Source organism: Pelophylax lessonae, assembly GCF_965119305.1.
Source record: "Pelophylax lessonae genome assembly, chromosome: 4".
Classification (NCBI taxonomy): Eukaryota; Metazoa; Chordata; class Amphibia; order Anura; family Ranidae; genus Pelophylax; species Pelophylax lessonae.
This window is the reverse complement of record NC_138771.1, coordinates 925591-947223: the sequence shown is the minus strand read 5'-3', so window position 1 is coordinate 947223 and position 21633 is coordinate 925591. Positions and strand designations below refer to the sequence as shown.

The 21633-nt window shown below is 48.2% G+C and overlaps 1 protein-coding gene and 1 long non-coding RNA gene across 2 annotated transcripts in view; one reads left to right on the top strand and one right to left on the bottom strand.

Annotated features, from left to right (window-relative positions):
- Positions 1-21633, bottom strand: part of LOC309552179 — a 949684-nt gene that overhangs the window by 838243 nt on the left and 89808 nt on the right. The gene's annotated exons all lie outside the window — the stretch shown is intronic.
- The window catches only part of DUSP26 (dual specificity phosphatase 26), a 30535-nt gene continuing 20378 nt past the window's right edge, over positions 11477-21633 (top strand). Inside the window, exon 1 of the mRNA XM_082255958.1 lies at positions 11477-11653. Coding sequence (XP_082112084.1) covers positions 11487-11653 — 167 coding nt within the window. The 5' untranslated portion in view covers positions 11477-11486. The remainder of the gene's footprint in view (positions 11654-21633) is intronic.

The following is a 21633-nucleotide window of genomic DNA, read 5'->3' as shown; positions in this document are numbered from 1 at the left end:
ACTGCCTGGTGAGTAAATTAAAGGTTTTCGTCATACCCATATGTCCTGCCATGGGTACATCATGCGATAACTCCAAGATCTTGGTGCGCATAGTAGGGGGTATGTAAAGTTTGTCATTGTAATAGAGGAAGCCTTCTGCATCAGTACTTAGTTGTGGTGGAGGTGAATCCATTCCTATACTGTGCAAAATCTCTTCCTTCAAGGATCGGACAACACCAATAATGCGTTCATAGGGTATTATGGGAATGGAAGGGATTTCGGCGCAGTTATCTTCGGTTAGTCGTGATAGCGCATCCGCTTTTTTATTTTTGTCTGCAGGCGTATAGGTCACTAAGAAATTAAATCTTAAAAAGAATAATGACCCTCGTACCTGCCGGTGGGAAAGAGTCTTGTTAGTCTGGAGGTATTGAAGGTTTTTATGATCTGTATATATGAGTATTGGTAACTGGGTACCTTCGAGCAGATGTCGCCAATTCTCCAGTGCCAGTTTTATGGCAAGCAACTCCTTTTCACCCACTGGGTAATTCACCTCTGGGCTGCTTAGTGATTTTGAAAAGAAAGCAACTGGGTGGAGTGATGAAGTGTTTGTTGGTCGTTGGGAGAGAACTGCTCCTACTGCCATATTTGACGCATCTACCTCCAGAATATATTGGAGGGATGGGTCTGGATGGCGTAGTATGGGAGCAGAAGTGAAGCTTGATTTTAACAAGCAGAAAGCTTGATTTGCTTCTTCTGACCATTTGAATGGTTTTTTTATACTTGTCAGTTGTGTGAGAGGTCTCACAATGGCGGAAAAGTTCTTGATGAACTTCCTATAGAAGTTCGAGAATCCTAGCAATCGCTGTAGGGCCTTACGAGTTGTTGGTATAGGCCAGTCCAGAATACAGGATATCTTACTCATATCCATCTTAATTCCAGTTTTGGATATGAAGTATCCTAGAAATAATATTTCTTCTTTATGAAATAGACATTTTTTTAATTTCACATATAGTCTATGTGAGAGCAGTCTGGACAACACAAGTCTTACATGTTTTATGTGTTCAGGCATCGATCGAGAATAGATAAGTATATCGTCTAGGTATACTACAACACAGACATCAAGTAAGTCTCTAAAGATGTAGTTTATGAATCTTTGGAAAGCTGCGGGAGCATTACATAGCCGAAATGGCATCACAAGATATTCAAATAATCCGTATCTGGTTCTGAATGCTGTTTTCCACTCATCCCCGTCACGGATTCGGATTAGGTTGTATGTCCCTTTCAGGTCTAATTTGGTGAAATAAGTAGCCCCACGCACTTGTTCAATGAGTTCAGGGATGAGCGGCAAAGAATAGCGATCCTTTATCGTAATCGTGTTTAATTGCCTATAATCGATAATAGGCCTGAGACTGGAATCCTTATTGCGGACAAAGAAAAGTCCTGCAGCAGTGGAAGAAGTAGAGGGTCTGATGAACCCTTTTGTCAAATTCTCATCCAAGTATTCCTTGAGGTGAGAAAGTTCATCCTGTGAAAGGGGATAAACATGACCGAAAGGCAATTTGCTGTTAGGGAGTAGATCGATAGTGCAATCGTAATCCTTATGGGGAGGCAACACTTGAGCATTTTTCTCAAGGAATACTTCGGACAGATCCTGATAGCATAGTGGTGCAATTTCATCTGACACCACAGACAGAATCTTCCCATAAGATGGGAGGTTACACGTATTCTCACAATAGTGAGAAGGGAAAACCAAAGTCCGTTTTTTCCAATCTATGATTGGTTGGTGTGTGTGTAACCAGGGAAGTCCCAAAATAATAGGAAAATGGGGTGAGGATAGTATATCAAAAGTGATGGTCTCCACATGTGACTCGTTGGTAGTGGCAAGGAGTGCCTGTGTCTGGTTGGTGATTGGACCAGAAGACAGTGGAATACCATTAATGAAACTAACAGAAACAGGTTTAAGCTTTGAAATAATAGGTATTTTATTTAAGGTAACAAAGCGTGTATCAATATAGTTTCCACAAGATCCAGTGTCGACCATAGCCTTGGTGGTGATCCTAGTTTGGTCCCACTGTAATATTAAATGAACAAAAAGATAGGGGTTAGAGAAGGAAGTCGTTAATCCTCCCAGCAAGACATGTGAACACTCACCCTCTTTTTTGTGAACAAGGGGACAGGTGCTTATCAAATGATCCGGGGATACGCAATACATGCAGAGATTTCTGGATGTTCTTCTAGCTCGTTCAGTAGTCGTTAAAGGTGGGCGTATGGTTCCTACCTCCATGGGAGTAGGGTCAACGGCCGAAATCCGAGAAGGACTAGACAATGGCATTCCCATCTTTTCAGCCCTTCTTTCTCGTAGTCGTCTGTCGATGTTGATACTTAGTTGTATCAAGGCCTCCAAGGTGCCAGGTAAATCCGCTCGGGCGAGCTCGTCTTTAACAGCTTCCGATAACCTGAGTCTGAACTGAGTTCGCAGAGATGTGTCATTCCACCCTGAATCAAGGGTCCATCTTTTGAACTCAGATACAAAGTCTTCTACAGGTCTCCTTCCTTGTTTCAAGGCCCTCAACTGCATATCAGCAGTACTCTGCCTATTGGGGTCATCGTATAAGCTGGTGAGTTCCGCTAGAAATAAGGAATAGGAGTTGAGAATCTGATCATTATTCTCAAAGAGAGAGTCTGCCCAGGCCCGTGGATCACCCGTCAAGTATGAAATAACGGTACAGACTTTTATTTGATCAGTGGGGTATGTACGAGGCTTTAACAAAAAAAAGCAATTGACATGCCTTTTTGAATTCCCGAAATTTTTTCCGGTCGCCTGTAAACACTAGAGGGGGGTTTATTTTAGGTTCAGGAGGCTGAACAGCAGTAAGCCGTGAGAGCTGGGTTACCTGCTGTGTCAGAGTCTGATTCTTTTCTTGTACGTCAGTCAGAGCAAGTATTAACGCTTTTACTTGTTGTGTTAATTGTGTCACTTGAGTGGGTAATTCTGCTGAATCCATTTTTAAGGTTCGTTCAATCTGTAACGCTCCTGCGTTTTTGTTATAGGCTGGATTTACAGCTGCAAAATCTCCACTCAGTAGTCATGTAGAGATGTGTTGAATACCAGATCCAACTCTCCAGGACTCATCACCGTGGGTCTGTCAGCTTCAACATACAGATATATACACACTCAATGAGATGTTCCTGGAGTGATAGGATGTATATGATAGTATGAAGGTGATGTGCTGAAGGGACAGGTGTGAACAGTGACAAGGATGGTAAGCACTTGATAGGTTTGTACAGGAGAGATAGCAATCTATGCAGCAGTGCAGATGATAGATGGTAGTAGACAGGAGAGCTAGCAATCTATGCAGCAGTGCAGATGATAGATGGTAGTAGTCTCAAGAGCTAGCAATCTATGTAACAGTGCAGATGATAGGATAGTATGGATAGGTAGTAACAGTCCTTAATGCAATAGTAGTAGTGTAAGTTATGGAGGTTTCCCCTGCGGGGTACTTATCACTATAGTATAGTAGTAGAAGGGTCCGGTGATGAGGAAGTGATCCAGTAGCGAGATACAGGGATCAGTAGCGAGGTTCGGGTCTGAGGAAGTGATCCTGGTAGCGAGATACAGGGATCTGTAGCGAGGTTCCACAGCGAGACACGCTTGTAAGCATAGATGCAAGGCAGGTTGAACGAACATGTGAGTGAGAACGCCGGCTGTTGAAATAGCCGCTCTGCGGCGCTCAGTGATGACAGCATCGGTCTTAAAGGTGTATGCGCACCTACCAGAAGAGAATGGTGGGACGCATACACGGAATGGAAAGTGGAATAAGGGTACCAGAGGTACCAGAACATTACAACAAGGGACCTGCAATCTCCTCTCCCGGTAACACTGGCTGGTGCTGAGCAGAGTCTAGCAGCCGTCTGTAGGCGATCTCCAGCTCCCATTCATGAATGGCCAGAAACTCCAAATCTTCCAGTGCCCAGAGCACTTCCGAGATGTTCAGGATCTTTTCTCTGGAATCCATAATTTTATCTAATCGCCACCCCCAGATCGCTCCCAAAGTTAGGGTCCTCTGACCACTTCTCTAATGACAGTCCCAGGCTGCCGTAGCCAAAGCCTTCTGTTGGCCTGTCGTCCGCTGACCATGGACACACTTGGGTTACATACCAGCGGAGGGCTCTGTAGCTCTCGTCCATTCGTATCTCCTCCTGGACCAGCCTGCCTAACTTTCCATTCCTTGTTCGATTTATCTCCCAAAACCAGCACCACAATCCATACTGCGACCAGTACCTTTCCTGGATGGAGGGGAGGATTTTTCCCTGGTGTCGCTGCTCACGGGCTAGCGTTTCTTTCCAGAGTTCCCAGCGGATTACATCATACCATCCTAGCAGGACCTTCTCTGACACCGGTCCCCTGTGCTGTATCCGCATCTCTCACAACCTCCTTCTGAATTCCTCTTCCATGGAGGCTGATATCTGTACCTCTCCTCTTCTGTGTTCCGGACGTTGGATCCCAGTGGAGGTTTGGATGTTCCAGACTGCAGGAAGCATCCCACCGCTTGCCACCAATGTAACGGAACCGCAACCCACACTGTACTTGTGGGCTTCCGTCAGTATACGGCTTCCTACAGTCTGGAACATAGATTGATATTCCAGCCACCCTACATACAAAACCAGCCCTAACTTAGCTTGTATGTGTCTGAAAACATCAACTTTTTTATTGAACAAGAAACAGACTTTTATACACTTGAGAAGTATGTCAGTCACTACATGAACAATGAGCCGAATATTTACCCAAAACATCACACAATGGTGAGATAACGAGGTACAGCTGACTCATGGCTAATCCCATCTAGACAAGGTTATTATTCCCCCCCATCCTACAATGCAATCCTGTCCAATGTCCCCCCATCCTACACATCCCCATCCCATCTGATGTCCCCCCCCCTCATCCTACATTGCCATCCCGTCTGATGCCCTCCATCCTACATTGCCGTCCAATGTCCCCCCATCCTACATTGCCATCCGATGTCCCCCCATCCTACATTGCCGCCCGATGTCCCCCCATCCTACATTGCCATCTGATGTCCCCCCCATCCTACATTGCCATCCGATGTCCCCCCATCCTACATTGCCATCTGATGTCCCCCCCATCCTACATTGCCATCTGATGTCCCCCCCATCCTACATTGCATCCGATGTCCCCCCATCCTACATTGCCGTCCGATGTCCCCCCATCCTACATTGCCGTCCGATGTCCCCCCATCCTACATTGCCATCCAACGTCCCCCCATCCTACATTGCCATCCAACGTCCCCCCATCCTACATTGCCGTCCGACGTCCCCCCATCCTACATTGCCATCCAACGTCCCCCCATCCTACATTGCCATCCAACGTCCCCCCATCCTACATTGCCGTCCGACGTCCCCCCATCCTACATTGCCATCAAACGTTCCCCCATCCTACATTGCCGTCCGATGTCCCCCCATCCTACATTGCCGTCCTATGTCCCCCCCATCCTACATTGCCATCCAATGTCCCCCCCCCATCCTACATTGCCGTCCGATGTCCCCCCATCCTACATTGCCATCCGATGTCCCCCCATCCTACATTGCCATCCGATGCCCCCCCATCCTACATTGCCGTCCGATGTCCCCCCATCCTACATTGCCATCCGATGTCCCCCCATCCTACATTGCCATCCGATGTCCCCCATCCTACATTGCTGTCCGATGTCCCCCCCCATCCTACATTGCCATCCGATGTCCCCCCCATCCTACATTGCCGTCCGATGTCCCCCCCATCCTACATTGCCGTCCGATGTCCCCCCATCCTACATTGCCGTCCGATGTCCCCCCATCCTACATTGCCATCCGATGCCCCCCCATCCTACATTGCCGTCCGATGTCCCCCCATCCTACATTGCCGTCCGATGTTCCCCCATCCTACATTGCCATCCGATGTCCCCCCATCCTACATTGCATCCAATGTCCCCCCCATCCTACATTGCCATCCGATGTCCCCCCCATCCTACATTGCCATCCGATGTCCCCCCCATCCTACATTGCATCTGATGTCCCCCCCATCCTACATTGCCATCCAACGTCCCCCCATCCTACATTGCCATCCGATGTCCCCCCATCCTACACTGCTATCTGATGTCCCCCCATCCTACATTGCCATCCGATGTCCCCCCATCCTACATTGTCGTCCGATGTCCCCCCCCCATCCTACATTGCCATCCGATGTCCCCCCCATCCTACATTGCCGTCCGATGTCCCCCCCATCCTACATTGCTGTCCGATGTCCCCCCATCCTACATTGCCGTCCGATGTCCCCCCCATCCTACATTGCCATCCGATGCCCCCCCATCCTACATTGCCGTCCGATGTCCCCCCATCCTACATTGCCGTCCGATGTTCCCCCATCCTACATTGCCATCCGATGTCCCCCCATCCTACATTGCCGTCCGATGTCCCCCCATCCTACATTGCCGTCCGATGTCCCCCCATCCTACATTGCCATCCGATGTCCCCCCATCCTACATTGCCATCCGATGTCCCCCCATCCTACATTGCCGTCCGATGTCCCCCCATCCTACATTGCCGTCCGATGCCCCCTCCTACGGTCCCATCTCATGTCGCACAAAACACTGCAGATGGAGAGAAGGGGGGGGGGGTAAATGTGGAGGAAAACACAATTGTATTCCGCTTCGCCATGATAAGAAATAATTCTAATTTATTGAGTTTCTCTGTGAATATAAAATGTAATTGCAGGAAAACCGAGGAGAGAATGAAATGATTCCGATATTACCGGAGAGTTCCGGAATCTTCCTCTTCTTTCTGTTGGAGTTCATCAAAGATTTATCAGAGAAATAATCGAGGGAGGAGAATTATCGATCGTCACGCAGAGTGCAAATATCCGATGTTTCCTGCTAGATGGAGAATCCTGAAGTATCCTGAACCCTCCGACGGCGTTCCCGGGAATAACGGGAAAAATCCGGATTATTATCACTGTGCTCCGCATTCGGGAATGTACAGAAATAAAAGTCACATCGATCGCCGGGCAGAGGACAGCGACTAATGTGTGCGATCTTCACCTCATCCTCCTCCTCCGTGCGATCCTCGTCTCCTCCACCGTGCAATCCTCATCCTCCTCCGTGCGATCCTCGTCTCCATCTCCGTGCGATCCTCATCCTCCTCCGTGCGATCCTCATCCTCCTCCGTGCGATCCTCGTCTCCATCTCCGTGCGATCCTCGTCTCCTCCTACGTGCGATCCTCATCCTCCTCCGTACGATCCTCATCGTCCTCCGTGCAATCCTCATCCTCCTCCGTGCGATCCTCCTTTCCTATGTGCGATCCTCATCCTCCTCCGTGCGATCCTCGTCTCTATCTCCGTGCGATCCTCGTCTCCTCCTACGTGCGATCCTCATCCTCCTCCGTGCAATCCTCATCCTCCTCCGTGCGATCCTCCTCTCCTCCTACGTGCGATCCTCGTCTCCATCTCCGTGCGATCCTCGTCTCCTCCTACGTGCGATCCTCATCCTCCTCCGTGCGATCCTCGTCTCCTCCTACGTGCGATCCTCATCCTCCTCCGTGCGATCCTCGTCTCCATCTCCGTGCGATCCTCATCCTCCTCCGTGCGATCCTCATCGTCCTCCGTGCAATCCTCATCCTCCTCCGTGCGATCCTCGTCTCCTCCTACATGCGATCCTCCTCCGTGCGATCCTCGTCTCTATCTCCGTGCAATCCTCATCCTCCTCCGTGCGATCCTCGTCTCCTCCTCCGTGCGATCCTCATCCTCCTCCGTGCGATCCTCGTCTCCTCCTCCATGCGATCCTCATCCTCCTCCGTGCGATCCTCATCCTCCTCCTCCGTGTGATCCTCATCCTCCTCCGTGCGATCCTCGTCTCCTCCTCCATGCGATCCTCGTCTCCTCCTCCGTGTGATCCTCGTCTCCTCCTCCGTGCGATCCTCCTCTCCTCCTACGTGCGATCCTCCTCTCCTCCTACATGTGATCCTCATCCTCCTCTGTGCGATCCTCGTCTCCTCCTCCGTGCGATCCTCGTCTCCTCCTCCGTGCGATCCTCGTCTCCTCCTATGTGCAATCCTCATCCTCCTCTGTGCAATCCTCATCTCCTCCTCCATGTGATCCTCGTCCTCCTCCTCCGTGCGATCCTCATCCTTCTCTGTGCGATCGTCGTCCTCCTTCTCCGTCGTGCGATCCTCTTCCTCCTCCTCTTCCATGCGATCCTTGTCCTCCTCCGTGCGATCCTCGTCCTCCTCCTCCTCCGTGTGATCCTCGTCCTCCTCCGTGCAATCCTCGTCTCCTCCTCCGTGTGATCCTCGTCCTCCTCCTCCTCCATGCGATCCTCGTCCTCCTCCTCCGTGCGATCCTCGTCCTCCTCCTCTTCCGTGCAATCCTCGTCCTCCTCCGTGCGATCCTCGTCTCCTCCTCCGTGCGATCCTCATCCTCCTCCGTGCGATTGTTATCTCCTCCTCCATGCGATCGTTGTCCTCCTCCATGCGATCCTCGTCTCCTCCTCCTCCATTCGATCCTCATCTCCTCCTCCTCCATGCGATCCTCGTATCCTCCTCCTCCATGCGATCCTCGTATCCTCCTCCTCCATGCGATCCTCGTATCCTCCTCCTCCATGCGATCCTCGTCTCCTCCTCCATGCGATCCTCGTCTCCTCCTCCATGCGATCCTCGTCCTCCTCCTCCTCCATGTGATCCTCGTCTCCTCCTCCTCCATGCGATCCTCGTCTCCTCCTCCATGCGATCCTCGTCTCCTCCTCCATGCGATCCTCGTCTCCTCCATGCGATCCTCGTCTCCTCCTCCATGCGATCCTCGTCTCCTCCTCCTCCATGCAATCCTCGTCTCATCCTCCTCCATGCGATCCTCGTCCTCCTCCTCCTCCATGCGATCCTTGTCTCCTCCTCCTCCATGCGATCCTCATCTCCTCCTCCTCCATGCGATCCTCGTCTCCTCCTCCTCCATGCGATCCTCGTCTCCTCCTCCTCCATGCGATCCTCGTCTCCTCCTCCATGCGATCTCTGTGTAATCTGGGCCAGGTGTGTAGAATGGATAAATGAATTTGGTTTTGTTTCGGATAGATTTGTGATGTCACTCCTTTCATTTCGGGATTCTAACAAATTCCACATTTCCGGAAACAATCAGAATTCTGTGTAGAGAAATCGCCTGACAAATCCCTAATGATGACTCCTCAGCAGCTGTCAGCGGGATTCTCCAATCCATACCAGGCCACACCCCCTCCCCTCCCCCCACCCAAACCACCTTGTCTACCCCGACTCATTCACCCAAAAAAGTCAGTTAATAAAAACACAACAAGACAAGTCCTTTATAAAAAAAAAAAAAAGCCATTAACCACCACGACTCCTCCCATCGCGGGACATAAACCTAGGGGTGGGGCTACCCGGCAACATAACCAGGGGAATGGATATAAAATAACTCGATGTAATATAACAATGTAACATTGTGCCGCACCTCTATGATTGATTTATAATGTTACTAATCTCTTCAACCCCCCCCCAGTATAACAGAATATAATGTTCTTATTGCCTCCCCCCCCCCCCGTACAACAGAATATAATGTTCTTATTGCCCCCCCCCCCCAGTATTACAGAATATAATGTTCTTATCCCCCCCCAGTACAACAGAATATAATGTTCTTATTGCCTCCCCCCCCCCCCGTACAACAGAATATAATGTTCTTATTGCCCCCCCCCAGTATTACAGAATATAATGTTCTTATTGCCCCCCCCCCAGTATTACAGAATATAATGTTCTTATTGCCCCCCCCCAGTATTACAGAATATAATCTTATCCCCCCCCAGTACAACAGAATATAATGTTCTTATTGTCCCCCCCCCCCGTACAACAGAATATAATGTTCTTATTGCCCCCCCCCCAGTATTACAGAATATAATGTTCTTATCCCCCCCCCAGTACAACAGAATATAATGTTCTTATTGCCTCCCCCCCCCCGTACAACAGAATATAATGTTCTTATTGCCCCCCCCCAGTATTACAGAATATAATGTTCTTATTGCCCCCCCCCCAGTATTACAGAATATAATGTTCTTATTGCCCCCCCCCAGTATTACAGAATATAATCTTATCCCCCCCCAGTACAACAGAATATAATGTTCTTATTGTCCCCCCCCCCCGTACAACAGAATATAATGTTCTTATTGCCCCCCCCCCAGTATTACAGAATATAATGTTCTTATCCCCCCCCCAGTACAACAGAATATAATGTTCTTATTGCCCCCCCCCCCCCAGTATTACAGAATATAATGTTCTTATTGTCCCCCCCCCCCAGTACAACAGAATATAATGTTCTTATTGCCCCCCCCCCCCAGTATTACAGAATATAATGTTCTTATTGCCCCCCCCCCCAGTATAACAGAATATAATGTTCTTATTGTCCCCCCCCCCCAGTATAACAGAATATAATGTTCTTATTGCCCCCCCCCCCCAGTATTACAGAATATAATGTCCTTATTGCCCCCTGTGATGGTACTCACTGTCACTGGGAATGAAGGACAGATACGTAATGGTTTGGATTGCTTCAAATGGGAGAGTAATGTTTATCAACAATATCTCTCAGGAAATATGAAGATTAATCCCACTTTACACTGTGAGACCTATAGACTGCTGCCATGGAGTCTGTGACTCCTAAATAATCATAGCAATACATAGATGTGTATTCCATGGACTTCAATGTAGGATACGGACAGTCTGATACTGGCAGGCTCACCCTATTGTCTGTGTATTGAGGTGTGATGTGGATTCTGGTAAGCCTGTCTGTCCCATTGTTAAATGTTAATGAACTCACATATTGTTTCTGTCCAGATGGCTAGATAATTAGTTCAGGTTAATTCTATTTCTGTATACAATTTCATCTGAATATGATAATGTAATCAGGCAACCCCTGACCTGTGTGGAGTAATTTGATCAGGAAGGGGATGTGCTCATGTTTGTATAAATTGAGTGTGAAACTGTTCAATAAACGGGAAGGTTCCAAAACTTGTACAAGGTAAGTTGTCAGCTAGCTTTGTATGGGGCGGCTGGGAAAATCTGATATCTATGTTCACAACTACAAGGAAGCCGTATATTGACGGAAGTCCACAAGCACAGTGTGGGTCGGCGGTTGCGTTACACCCCCCAGTATAACAGAATATAATGTTCTTATTACCCCCCCAGTATAACAGAATATAATGTTCTTATTACCCCCCCAGTATAACAGAATATAATGTTTTTATTGCCCCCCCTCGCAGTATAACAGAATATAATGTTCTTATTGCCCCCCCCCCAGTATAACAGAATATAATATTCTTATTGCCCCCCCCCGCAGTATAACAGAATATAATATTCTTATTGCCCCCCCCAGTATAACAGAATATAATATTCTTATTGCCCCCCCCCCCCCCGCAGTATAACAGAATATAATGTTCTCCCATCACTTCTCCCTCTAGTGGCGGGAACTGTCATGGCGTCCTCCCGGTACTCCTACCTCGGATCCCTGAGCCGGCCGCCATTGAGGAGGTCCAATCACCTGGTCCGGAGTTTGTATGAACTGGAGAAGATTCTCTATACTGGGAAGACGATCCGGAATCACGCCGATGAAGTGTGGCCAAGACTCTACCTAGGAGATCAGTGAGTATTTCACCCCTTCACTGCCATTGATGTAAAGTTTTTGTCTTTGCACACATTTAGGCCTGAAGATTACATAACCCCCCCCCCCTCCCAAACATGATATATTTCCTGAAAGCCGAGACCCTGGAGAATAAAATGGTGGAAGTTCCAATTTCTTTTTCATGTCACATATTAGCCCAACAATTTATGAAACTCAAATTTTTAGGAAAAATACACTAAAGGTGATTTTAAGGTCACCCAATACGTTACCCTTTTTTTGGGGGGGAAGGGGCTAAAATATAAAAGACGAGGTTACACCGAGTAGATAGATACCTGAAAATTGTGTGCGCCTCTGAAACCACCAAAGTTCAGTACCCGATATTTTCCATAGGGGGCGCTATAAAAGTTCCCCACACACACACACAGGTCATCAGTTTTGTGATCACTGTGTATAATGGGCCCGGAATGATTTGTCTCCCTCCTGTAACGCAATCCGGGCCGGTTCACACCACATGCGGTCCATTGCGTTTTTCTTTATTTTCCTGCATCAAAAAATGCATGGATAGCGGATTGTATGGTTTCCAATGGCAGAGTTCACACCAGTGCGGTCAGTGCCAGAATAAAGGAGAACATGCAGCATTTTTTTCTGTACTGGATTGTACTGAAACGTGGCAAAACGCATCAAAAATGCATCGAACTCCCAGTACAGTGAAAGGAAAAAGCATCTGGAATGCATCAAAAACGTGTAGCGCTACCCCCGCAGGAGCCGCTGGGGAATATGTTGTTACACACAGAGTGAGAGATTTCACACATTTGATGATTATGGCTTCCAGCGAGTGACACCCCAAAATTCACCATCTCAGAAAATTAGAATATTACATAAAACCAATAAAATAAAAGGATTTATAATACAGAAATGTGATGCACTCAATACTCGGTCGGGGCTCCTTTTGCATGAATTACGGCATCAATGCGGCGTGGCATGGAGGCGGGCATGGAGGCGTGGTATGGAGGTGTGGCATGGAGGCGTGGCATGGAGGTGTGGCATGGAGGCGTGGTATGGAGGTGTGGCATGGAGGCGTGGCATGGAGGTGTGGCATGGAGGCGGGGCATGGAGGTGTGGCATGGAGGCGTGGCATGGAGGCGTGGCATGGAGGCGATCAGCCTGTGGCACCGCTGAGGTGTTATGGAAGCTCAGGTTGCTTTGATAGCGGCCTTCACCTCCTCTGCATTGTTGGGTCTGGTGTCTCATCTTCATCTTGACAATCCCCCACAGATTCTCTATGGGGTTTAGGTCAGGTGAGTTTGCTGACCAATCAAGCACAGTGATCCCATGAACATGTGACCAGGTATTGGTAGGTTTGGCAGTGTGGGCGGTGCCAAGTCCTGCTGGAAAATGAAATCAGCATCTCCATAAAGCCGGTCAGCAGAGGGAAGCATGAAGAGCTCGAGAATTTACTGCTAGAGGGCGGAGCTGAGTGACTTTGGTGGACCAACACCAGCAGATGACTCCCCAAATCATCACTGAGTGTGGAAACTTCACACTGGACCTCATGCAACTTGGATTCTGTGCCCCTGCACTCCTCCTCCAGACTCTGGGACCTTCATTTCCACATGAAATGCAAAATTGTCCACAATCACTGATGATTCGAGGAGCCGTGTCATCTGCTGGTTTTGGTCCTCTGTGTTTTATTTTGATATTCTAATTTTGAGACACATCTGTACATCTTCTCTTCTACCTCCAGTGCAGTCTTGCTGGTAGAACTACAACTCCCAGGACCAGCTAGTTCGATCCAAAGCAGACTCAGTCAGATCCTTGTGAATGCCCTTTGCAGGCAGGGACTGCGGACCCCTTTGGCAGAAAGAGAGGTCTTTGGTGCTCGCTGTCCTCTTCCTGAGGCTACTGAACCCAGCACCACCTCTTCAGGCATTGCCATCCCGCCTGGCTGCAGCTGCCCCTTTTATTAGCCCTCCTGGCTACTTCTCCACAGTCCTCCCAGACTGACTCTGCATCCATTCTAGACGGCTTGCACCCAGTCCCTCCAGTCCTATGACTGTACCACTCACCAGCCCTCCTGGCTGTCTTCCTCCCCTGGAGATTTGCCCAGCAATGTTCTCCTGCTGTCCTCTCTTTACTCCCGTGCCTCCTGGTCACAATCGCTCTGTGTGCCATGAGAAGGGGCCCCTTCCACACCCAAGCCCAGGCCTGAGTCCCCCCCTCCCAGACTAGAGGGCTCCTCTCAAAGGCCTCCGACAGCCTAATCCTTCATATCCATCTTCCACCTGAACTTAACACTGCCCCGAGTTGGGTTTACGCCGAGTATTTTGAGGGTGGCCTGCCCCATGCCAGCCCATCTATTGGGGATTGGTCAGGGCCCTCATGAATACTCCAGACAGCTCCTCCCAACTGCTTCTGGAATCTTCTCCAAGGTTCCAGCAAGCTGGGAGGAGTCACCAGAGAAGCTGCTGCTGAGTCATACCAGCCTCCCTGAGTCCCTCAAACCCTGACCCGGATTAACACACCGGCCTGGCTGCCAAGCCTGACCATTTACCTACACAGAAATCCTAACACTACCACTTTAGCAACACTAGGGGGAGCTACAAACATGTTAAAAATGATCACGCAGAAACATCTCCGGAATGGATATTAAAGCTTCAATGTTTTGGGATGTTTCTGTGTGAAGCTAAAGGGCCAGCATGACTGCCAGGCAACTGGCATTTTCCAGGAGACCAGCAATGAGAACCTCCCATGGTTTCCTTTAAACAAACTCCACGGCTCGTTGATAATACTGCGGGAAAAAAAAAAAATGATTTTGATGTTTTTCATCACAAACTAAATATAGAAAAAAATAACTCAGCCGTCCAAAAATCCGATCAGAAAAATCTTCTGAGAGGGAAGAGACCAGAAAATGGGGCGTTTCCGATGAATAGACGGCTCTCCGTGTATCCGGAGTCTGCGCCACCCAGCGTGCATCTATAGGATACATTCACCTATTGTAACACGTTACAGATTCACCAACTCCTCCCCTCCCCCCATCCCCCATTTCAACAGTGACCTGGGGATCTTCTCCCCCCACTTACTGTCACAATAAAAAAAAAACGTGGCCTTGTGGGGCTCTGCCCACCCAGCCGCATCACTTATTCAGAGTTCTGTGAATGGGAGAACTACAACTACCAACATCCTCTGCAGCTGTCAGTTACATTGTTACATAATTATTCTGGACAAAATTCCATCCAGTTCAACCAAAAACTAAAACCGCAGATGAGCTCTTTATTAGTTCATTGATCCTTCCTGACCATGTAACCCCCACCCTGCCCCACAAGCGGGCAGATACACCGACAATTCTGCAGGAGTCCTGCATGGCACCCCCCTACCCCCATCTGCTGATCACCCCCTGCCCCCCATCTGCTTTTCACCCCCCTGCCCCTCATCTGCTGATCACCCCCTGCCCCTCATCTGCTGATCACCCCCTGCCCCCCATCTGCTTTTCACCCCCCTGCCCCTCATCTGCTGATCACCCCCTGCCCCTCATCTGCTGATCACCCCCTGCCCCCATCTGCTTTTCACCCCCCTGCCCCTAATCTGCTGATCACCCCCTGCCCCCCATCTGCTGATCACCCCCTGCCCCCCATCTGCTTTTCACCCCCCTGCCCCTCATCTGCTGATCACCCCCTGCCCCTCATCTGCTGATCACCCCCTGCCCCCATCTGCTGATCACCCCCTGCCCCCCATCTGCTGATCACCCCCTGCCCCCCTGTCTGCTGATCACCCCCTGCCCCCCATCTGCTGATCACCCCCCTGCCCCTCATCTGCTGATCACCCCCTGCCCCCCATCTGCTGATCACCCCCTGCCCCCCATCTGTTGATCACACCCTGCACCCCATCTGCTTTTCACCCCCCTGCCCCTCATCTGCTGATCACCCCCTGCCCCCATCTGCTGATCACCCCCTGCCCCCATCTGCTGATCACCCCCTGCCCCCCATCTGCTAATCACCCCCTGCCCCCATCTGCTTTTCACCCCCCTGCCCCTCATCTGCTGATCACCCCCTGCCCCCCATCTGCTGATCACCCCCTGCCCCCCATCTGCTTTTCACCCCCCTGCCCCCCATCTGCTGATCACCCCCTGCCCCCCGTCTGCTGATCACCCCCTGCCCCCCCGTCTGCTGATCACCCCCTGCCCCCCATCTGCTTTTCACCCCCCTGCCCCTCATCTGCTGATCACCCCCTGCCCCCCATCTGCTGATCACCCCCTGCCCCCATCTGCTGATCACCCCCTGCCCCCATCTGCTGATCACCCCCTGCCCCCCATCTGCTAATCACCCCCTGCCCCCATCTGCTTTTCACCCCCCTGCCCCTCATCTGCTGATCACCCCCTGCCCCCCATCTGCTGATCACCCCCTGCCCCCCATCTGCTTTTCACCCCCCTGCCCCCCATCTGCTGATCACCCCCTGCCCCCCCGTCTGCTGATCACCCCCTGCCCCCCATCTGCTTTTCACCCCCCTGCCCCTCATCTGCTGATCACCCCCTGCCCCCCATCTGCTGATCACCCCCCGCCCCCCCATCTGCTGATCAAACCCTGCACCCCATCTGCGGATCACACCCTACCCCCATCTGCTGATCACACCCTGCCCCCCATCTGCTGATGACCCCCTGCCCCCCCATCTGCTGATCACCCCCCGCCCCCCATCTGCTGATCACACCCTGCACCCCATCTGCTGATCACCCCCTACCCCCATCTGCTGATCACACCCTGCACCCCATCTGCTGATCACCCCCTACCCCCCATCTGCTGATCACCCCCTGCCCCCCATCTGCTGATCACACCCTACCCCCATCTGCTGATCACCCCCTGCCCCCCATCTGCTGATCACCCCCTACCCCCCATCTGCTGATCACCCCCTGCCCCCCATCTGCTGATCACTCCCTACCCCCCATCTGCTGATCACCAAGGGCCGTCTTTAACACAGTGCAAAAGGGGCAGCTGCCCTGGGCCCAGTCATTGTTGTTGGGCCCAAAGCAACTTGAGCCCTCACTGCCTGCAAATAGTTGATAAGTGGATTTAGGGGGGGGCCAAAGAAAATATTTGCCCAAGGTCCAATCAATATTAAAGACGGCCCTGTGATCACCCCCTGCCCCCCATCTGCTGATCACCCCCTACCCCCCCATCTGCTGATCACCCCCTACCCCCCATCTGCTGATCACCCCCCTGCCCCCCTATCTTCTGATCACCCCCTGCCCCCATCTGCTGATCACCCCCTGCCCCCCCATCTGCTGATCACCCCCCTGCCCCCTATCTTCTGATCACCCCCTGCCCCCATCTGCTGATCACCCCCTGCCCCCCCCCATCTGCTGATCACCCCTGCCCCCCATCTGCTGATCACCCCCTGCCCCCCATCTTCTGACCACGGGTGCAATGCTCTCCGGGCTCTCAGTAAAAAATGTAATTAAAAAAAAATTAATAAATGCACATTTTTACCTGCAAAATGGTTTGAATTTATTACTATTGTTACAATTGTGAATTTCTTCTTCTCCATTAATGAAGATTTCCATCACTCTACAAATTATACTCCATGGGATCTCCAGGAATTCTTCACAACCAATAAAAAATGCAATAAGGGGGAAAACCACTAGATGGCGATATACACCCAGAAATGAAATCTATTTATTACAGGTACTTATATAGAGCCATCCATTTATGCAGCGCGTCACATATATATAACATTTACATCAGACCCCGCCCCCAAGTATATTATTATTAAGTATATTATTGGATGAGAATTAGGGAGCTGGAATATACCAGAAGAAATTCATTTCCTTTTAGATTGTAAGCTCTAACGAGCAGGGCCTTCTGATTCCTTTTGTTCCAAATTGTAGTGTAACTGTAATGTCTGCCCTCATTTTGTTAAGCGCTGCGCAAACTGTTGGCGCTATATAAATCCTGTATAATAATAATAATAATAATATCTTCTATATGACATATATTCAACATGAGGATTCAGAAAGGAAATAATAATAAATTAAATTAATGCATTATAGGGAAACCCCACTAGGTGGCAGTATACACTCAGATATAAAATACACTGCATGGTGCAAAGTATTGGGGCGCCTTTACATTCACAATAACTTTTTTATTTTTTAAGCAAACAATTGCTTTTTATTGAAAAATATAAGTGATAGATAAATAGCGGGTATACGGATATATAAGTAGCGGGTATACAGATATATAAGTAGCGGGTATACGGATATATAAGTAGCGGGTATACAGATATATATAAGTAGTTGGTATACGGATATATAAGTAGCGGGTATACAGATATATAAATAGTGGGTATACAGATATATAAGTAGCGGATATACGGATATATAAGTAGCGGGTATACAGATATATAAGTAGCGGGTATACGGATATATAAGTAGCGGGTATACAGATATATAAGTAGCGGGTATACGGATATATAAGTAGCGGGTATACAGATATATAAGTAGTTGGTATACGGATATATAAGTAGCGGGTATACAGATATATAAGTAGCGGGTATACGGATATATAAATAGTGCGTATACGGATATATAAGTAGCTGGTATACAGATATATAAGTAGTGGGTATACGGATATATAAGTAGTGGGTATACGGATATATAAGTAGTGGGTATACGGATATATAAATAGTGCGTATACGGATATATAAGTAGCTGGTATACAGATATATAAGTAGTGGGTATACGGATATATAAGTAGTGGGTATACGGATATATAAGTAGCGGGTATACGGATATATAAGTAGTGGGTATACAGATATATAAGTAGCGGGTATACGGATATATAAGTAGCGGGTATACGGATATATACAGTGGGTACGGAAAGTATTCAGACCCCCTTAAATTTTTCACTCTTTGTTATATTGCAGCCATTCTTCTTCCTCATGAATGTACACATAGCACCCCATACTGACAGAAAAACACAGAATTGTTGACATTGTTGCAGATTTATTAAAAAAGAAAAACTGAAATATCACATGGTCCTAAGTATTCAGACCCTTTGCTGAGACACTCATATATTTAACTCAGGTGCTTTCCATTTCTTCTGATCATCCTTGAGATGGTTCTACACCTTCATTTGAGTCCAGCTGTGTTTGATTATACTGATTGGACTTGATTAGGAAAGCCACACACCTGTCTATATAAGACCTTCCAGATCACAATGCATGTCAGAGCAAATGAGAATCATGAGGTCAAAGGAACTGCCTGAAGAGCCCAGAGACAGAATTGTGGCAAGGCACAGATCTGGCCAAGGTTACAAAAAGATTTCTGCTGCACTTAAGGTTCCTAAGAGCACAGTGGCCTCCATAATCCTCAAATGGAAGACGTTTGGGACGACCAGAACCCTTCCTAGAGCTGGCCGTCCGGCCAAACTGAGCTATCGGGGGAGAAGAGCCTTGGTGAGAGAGGTAAAGAAGAACCCAAAGATCACTGTGGCTGAGCTCCAGAGATGCAGTCAGGAGATGGGAGAAAGTTGTAGAAAGTCAACCATCACTGCAGCCCTCCACCAGTCGAGGCTTTATGGCAGAGTGGCCCGATGGAAGCCTCTCCTCAGTGTAAGACACATGAAAGCCCGCATGGAGTTTGCTAAAAAAAAACACCTGAAGGACTCCAAGATGGTGAGAAATAAGATTCTCTGGTCTGATGAGACCAAAATAGAACTTTTTGGCCTTAATTCTAAGCGGTATGTGTGGAGAAAACCAGGCACTGCTCATCACCTGTCCAATACAGTCCCAACAGTGAAGCATGGTGGTGGCAGCATCATGCTGTGGGGGTGTTTTTCAGCTGCAGGGACAGGACGACTGGTTGCAATCGAGGGAAAGATGAATGCGGCCAAGTACAGGGATATCCTGGACAAAAACCTTCTCCAGAGTGCTCTGGACCTCAGACTGGGCCGAAGGTTTACCTTCCAACAAGACAATGACCCTAAGCACACAGCTAAAATAACGAAGGAGTGACTTCACAACAACTCCGTGACTGTTCTTGAATGGCCCAGCCAGAGCCCTGACTTAAACCCAATTGAGCATCTCTGGAGAGACCTAAAAATGGCTGTCCACCAACGTTTACCATCCAACCTGACAGAACTGGAGAGGATCTGCAAGGAGGAATGGCAGAGGATCCCCAAATCCAGGTGTGAAAGACTTGTTGCATCTTTCCCAAAAAGACTCCTGGCTGTATTAGATCAAAAGGGGGCTTCTACTAAATACTGAGCAAAGGGTCTGAATACTTAGGACCATGTGATATTTCAGTTTTTCTTTTTTAATAAATCTGCAACAATGTCAACAATTCTGTGTTTTTCTGTCAGTATGGGGTGCTATGTGTACATTCATGAGGAAGAAGAATGAACTTAAATGATTTTAGCAAATGGCTGCAATATAACAAAGAGTGAAAAATTTAAGGGGGTCTGAATACTTTCCGTACCCACTGTAAGTAGCGGGTATACGGATAGATAAGTAGCGGGTATACGGATATATAAGTAGTGGGTATACGGATATATAAGTAGTGGGTATACGGATATATAAGTAGCGGGTATACGGATATATAAGTAGTTGGTATACGGATATATAAGTAGCGGGTATACGGATATATAAGTAGCGGGTATACAGATATATAAGTAGTTGGTATACGGATATATAAGTAGCGGGTATACGGATATATAAGTAGCGGGTATACAGATATATAAATAGGGGGTATACGGATATATAAGTAGTTGGTATACGGATAAATAAGTAGTGGGTATACGGATATATAAGTAGCGGGTATACAGATATATAAATAGGGGGTATACGGATATATAAGTAGTTGGTATACGGATAAATAAGTAGTGGGTATACGGATATATAAGTAGCGGGTATACGGATATATAAGTAGCGGGTATACGGATAGATAAGTAGCGGGTATACGGATATATAAGTAGCGAGTATACGGATATATAAGTAGCGGGTATACGGATATATAAGTAGCGGGTATACGGATATATAAGTAGCGAGTATACGGATATATAAGTAGCGGGTATACGGATATATAAGTAGCGGGTATACGGATATATAAGTAGCGGGTATACGGATATATAAGTAGCGGGTATACTGATATATAAGTAGCGGGTATACGGATAGATAAGTAGCGGGTATACGGATATATAAGTAGCGGGTATACGGATATATAAGTAGTTGGTATACGGATATATAAGTAGCGGGTATACAGATATATAAGTAGCGGGTATACGGATATATAAGTAGCGGGTATACGGATAGATAAGTAGCGGGTATACGGATATATAAGTAGCGAGTATACGGATATATAAGTAGCGGGTATACGGATATATAAGTAGCGGGTATACGGATATATAAGTAGCGGGTATACTGATATATAAGTAGCGGGTATACGGATAGATAAGTAGCGGGTATACGGATAGATAAGTAGCGGGTATACGGATAGATAAGTAGCGGGTATACGGATATATAAGTAGCGAGTATACGGATATATAAGTAGCGGGTATACGGATATATAAGTAGCGGGTATACGGATATATAAGTAGCGGGTATACGGATATATAAGTAGCGGGTATACTGATATATAAGTAGCGGGTATACGGATAGATAAGTAGCGGGTATACGGATAGATAAGTAGCGGGTATACGGATAGATAAGTAGCGGGTATACGGATAGATAAGTAGCGGGTATACGGATATATAAGTAGCGGGTATACGGATAGATAAGTAGCGGGTATACGGATATATAAGTAGCGGGTATACGGATATATAAGTAGCGGGTATACGGATATATAAGTAGTGGGTATACAGATATATAAGTAGCGGGTATACGGATATATAAGTAGCGGGTATACGGATATATAAGTAGCGGGTATACGGATAGATAAGTAGCGGGTATACAGATAGATAAGTAGCGGGTATACAGATAGATAAGTAGCGGGTATACAGATAGATAAGTAGCGGGTATA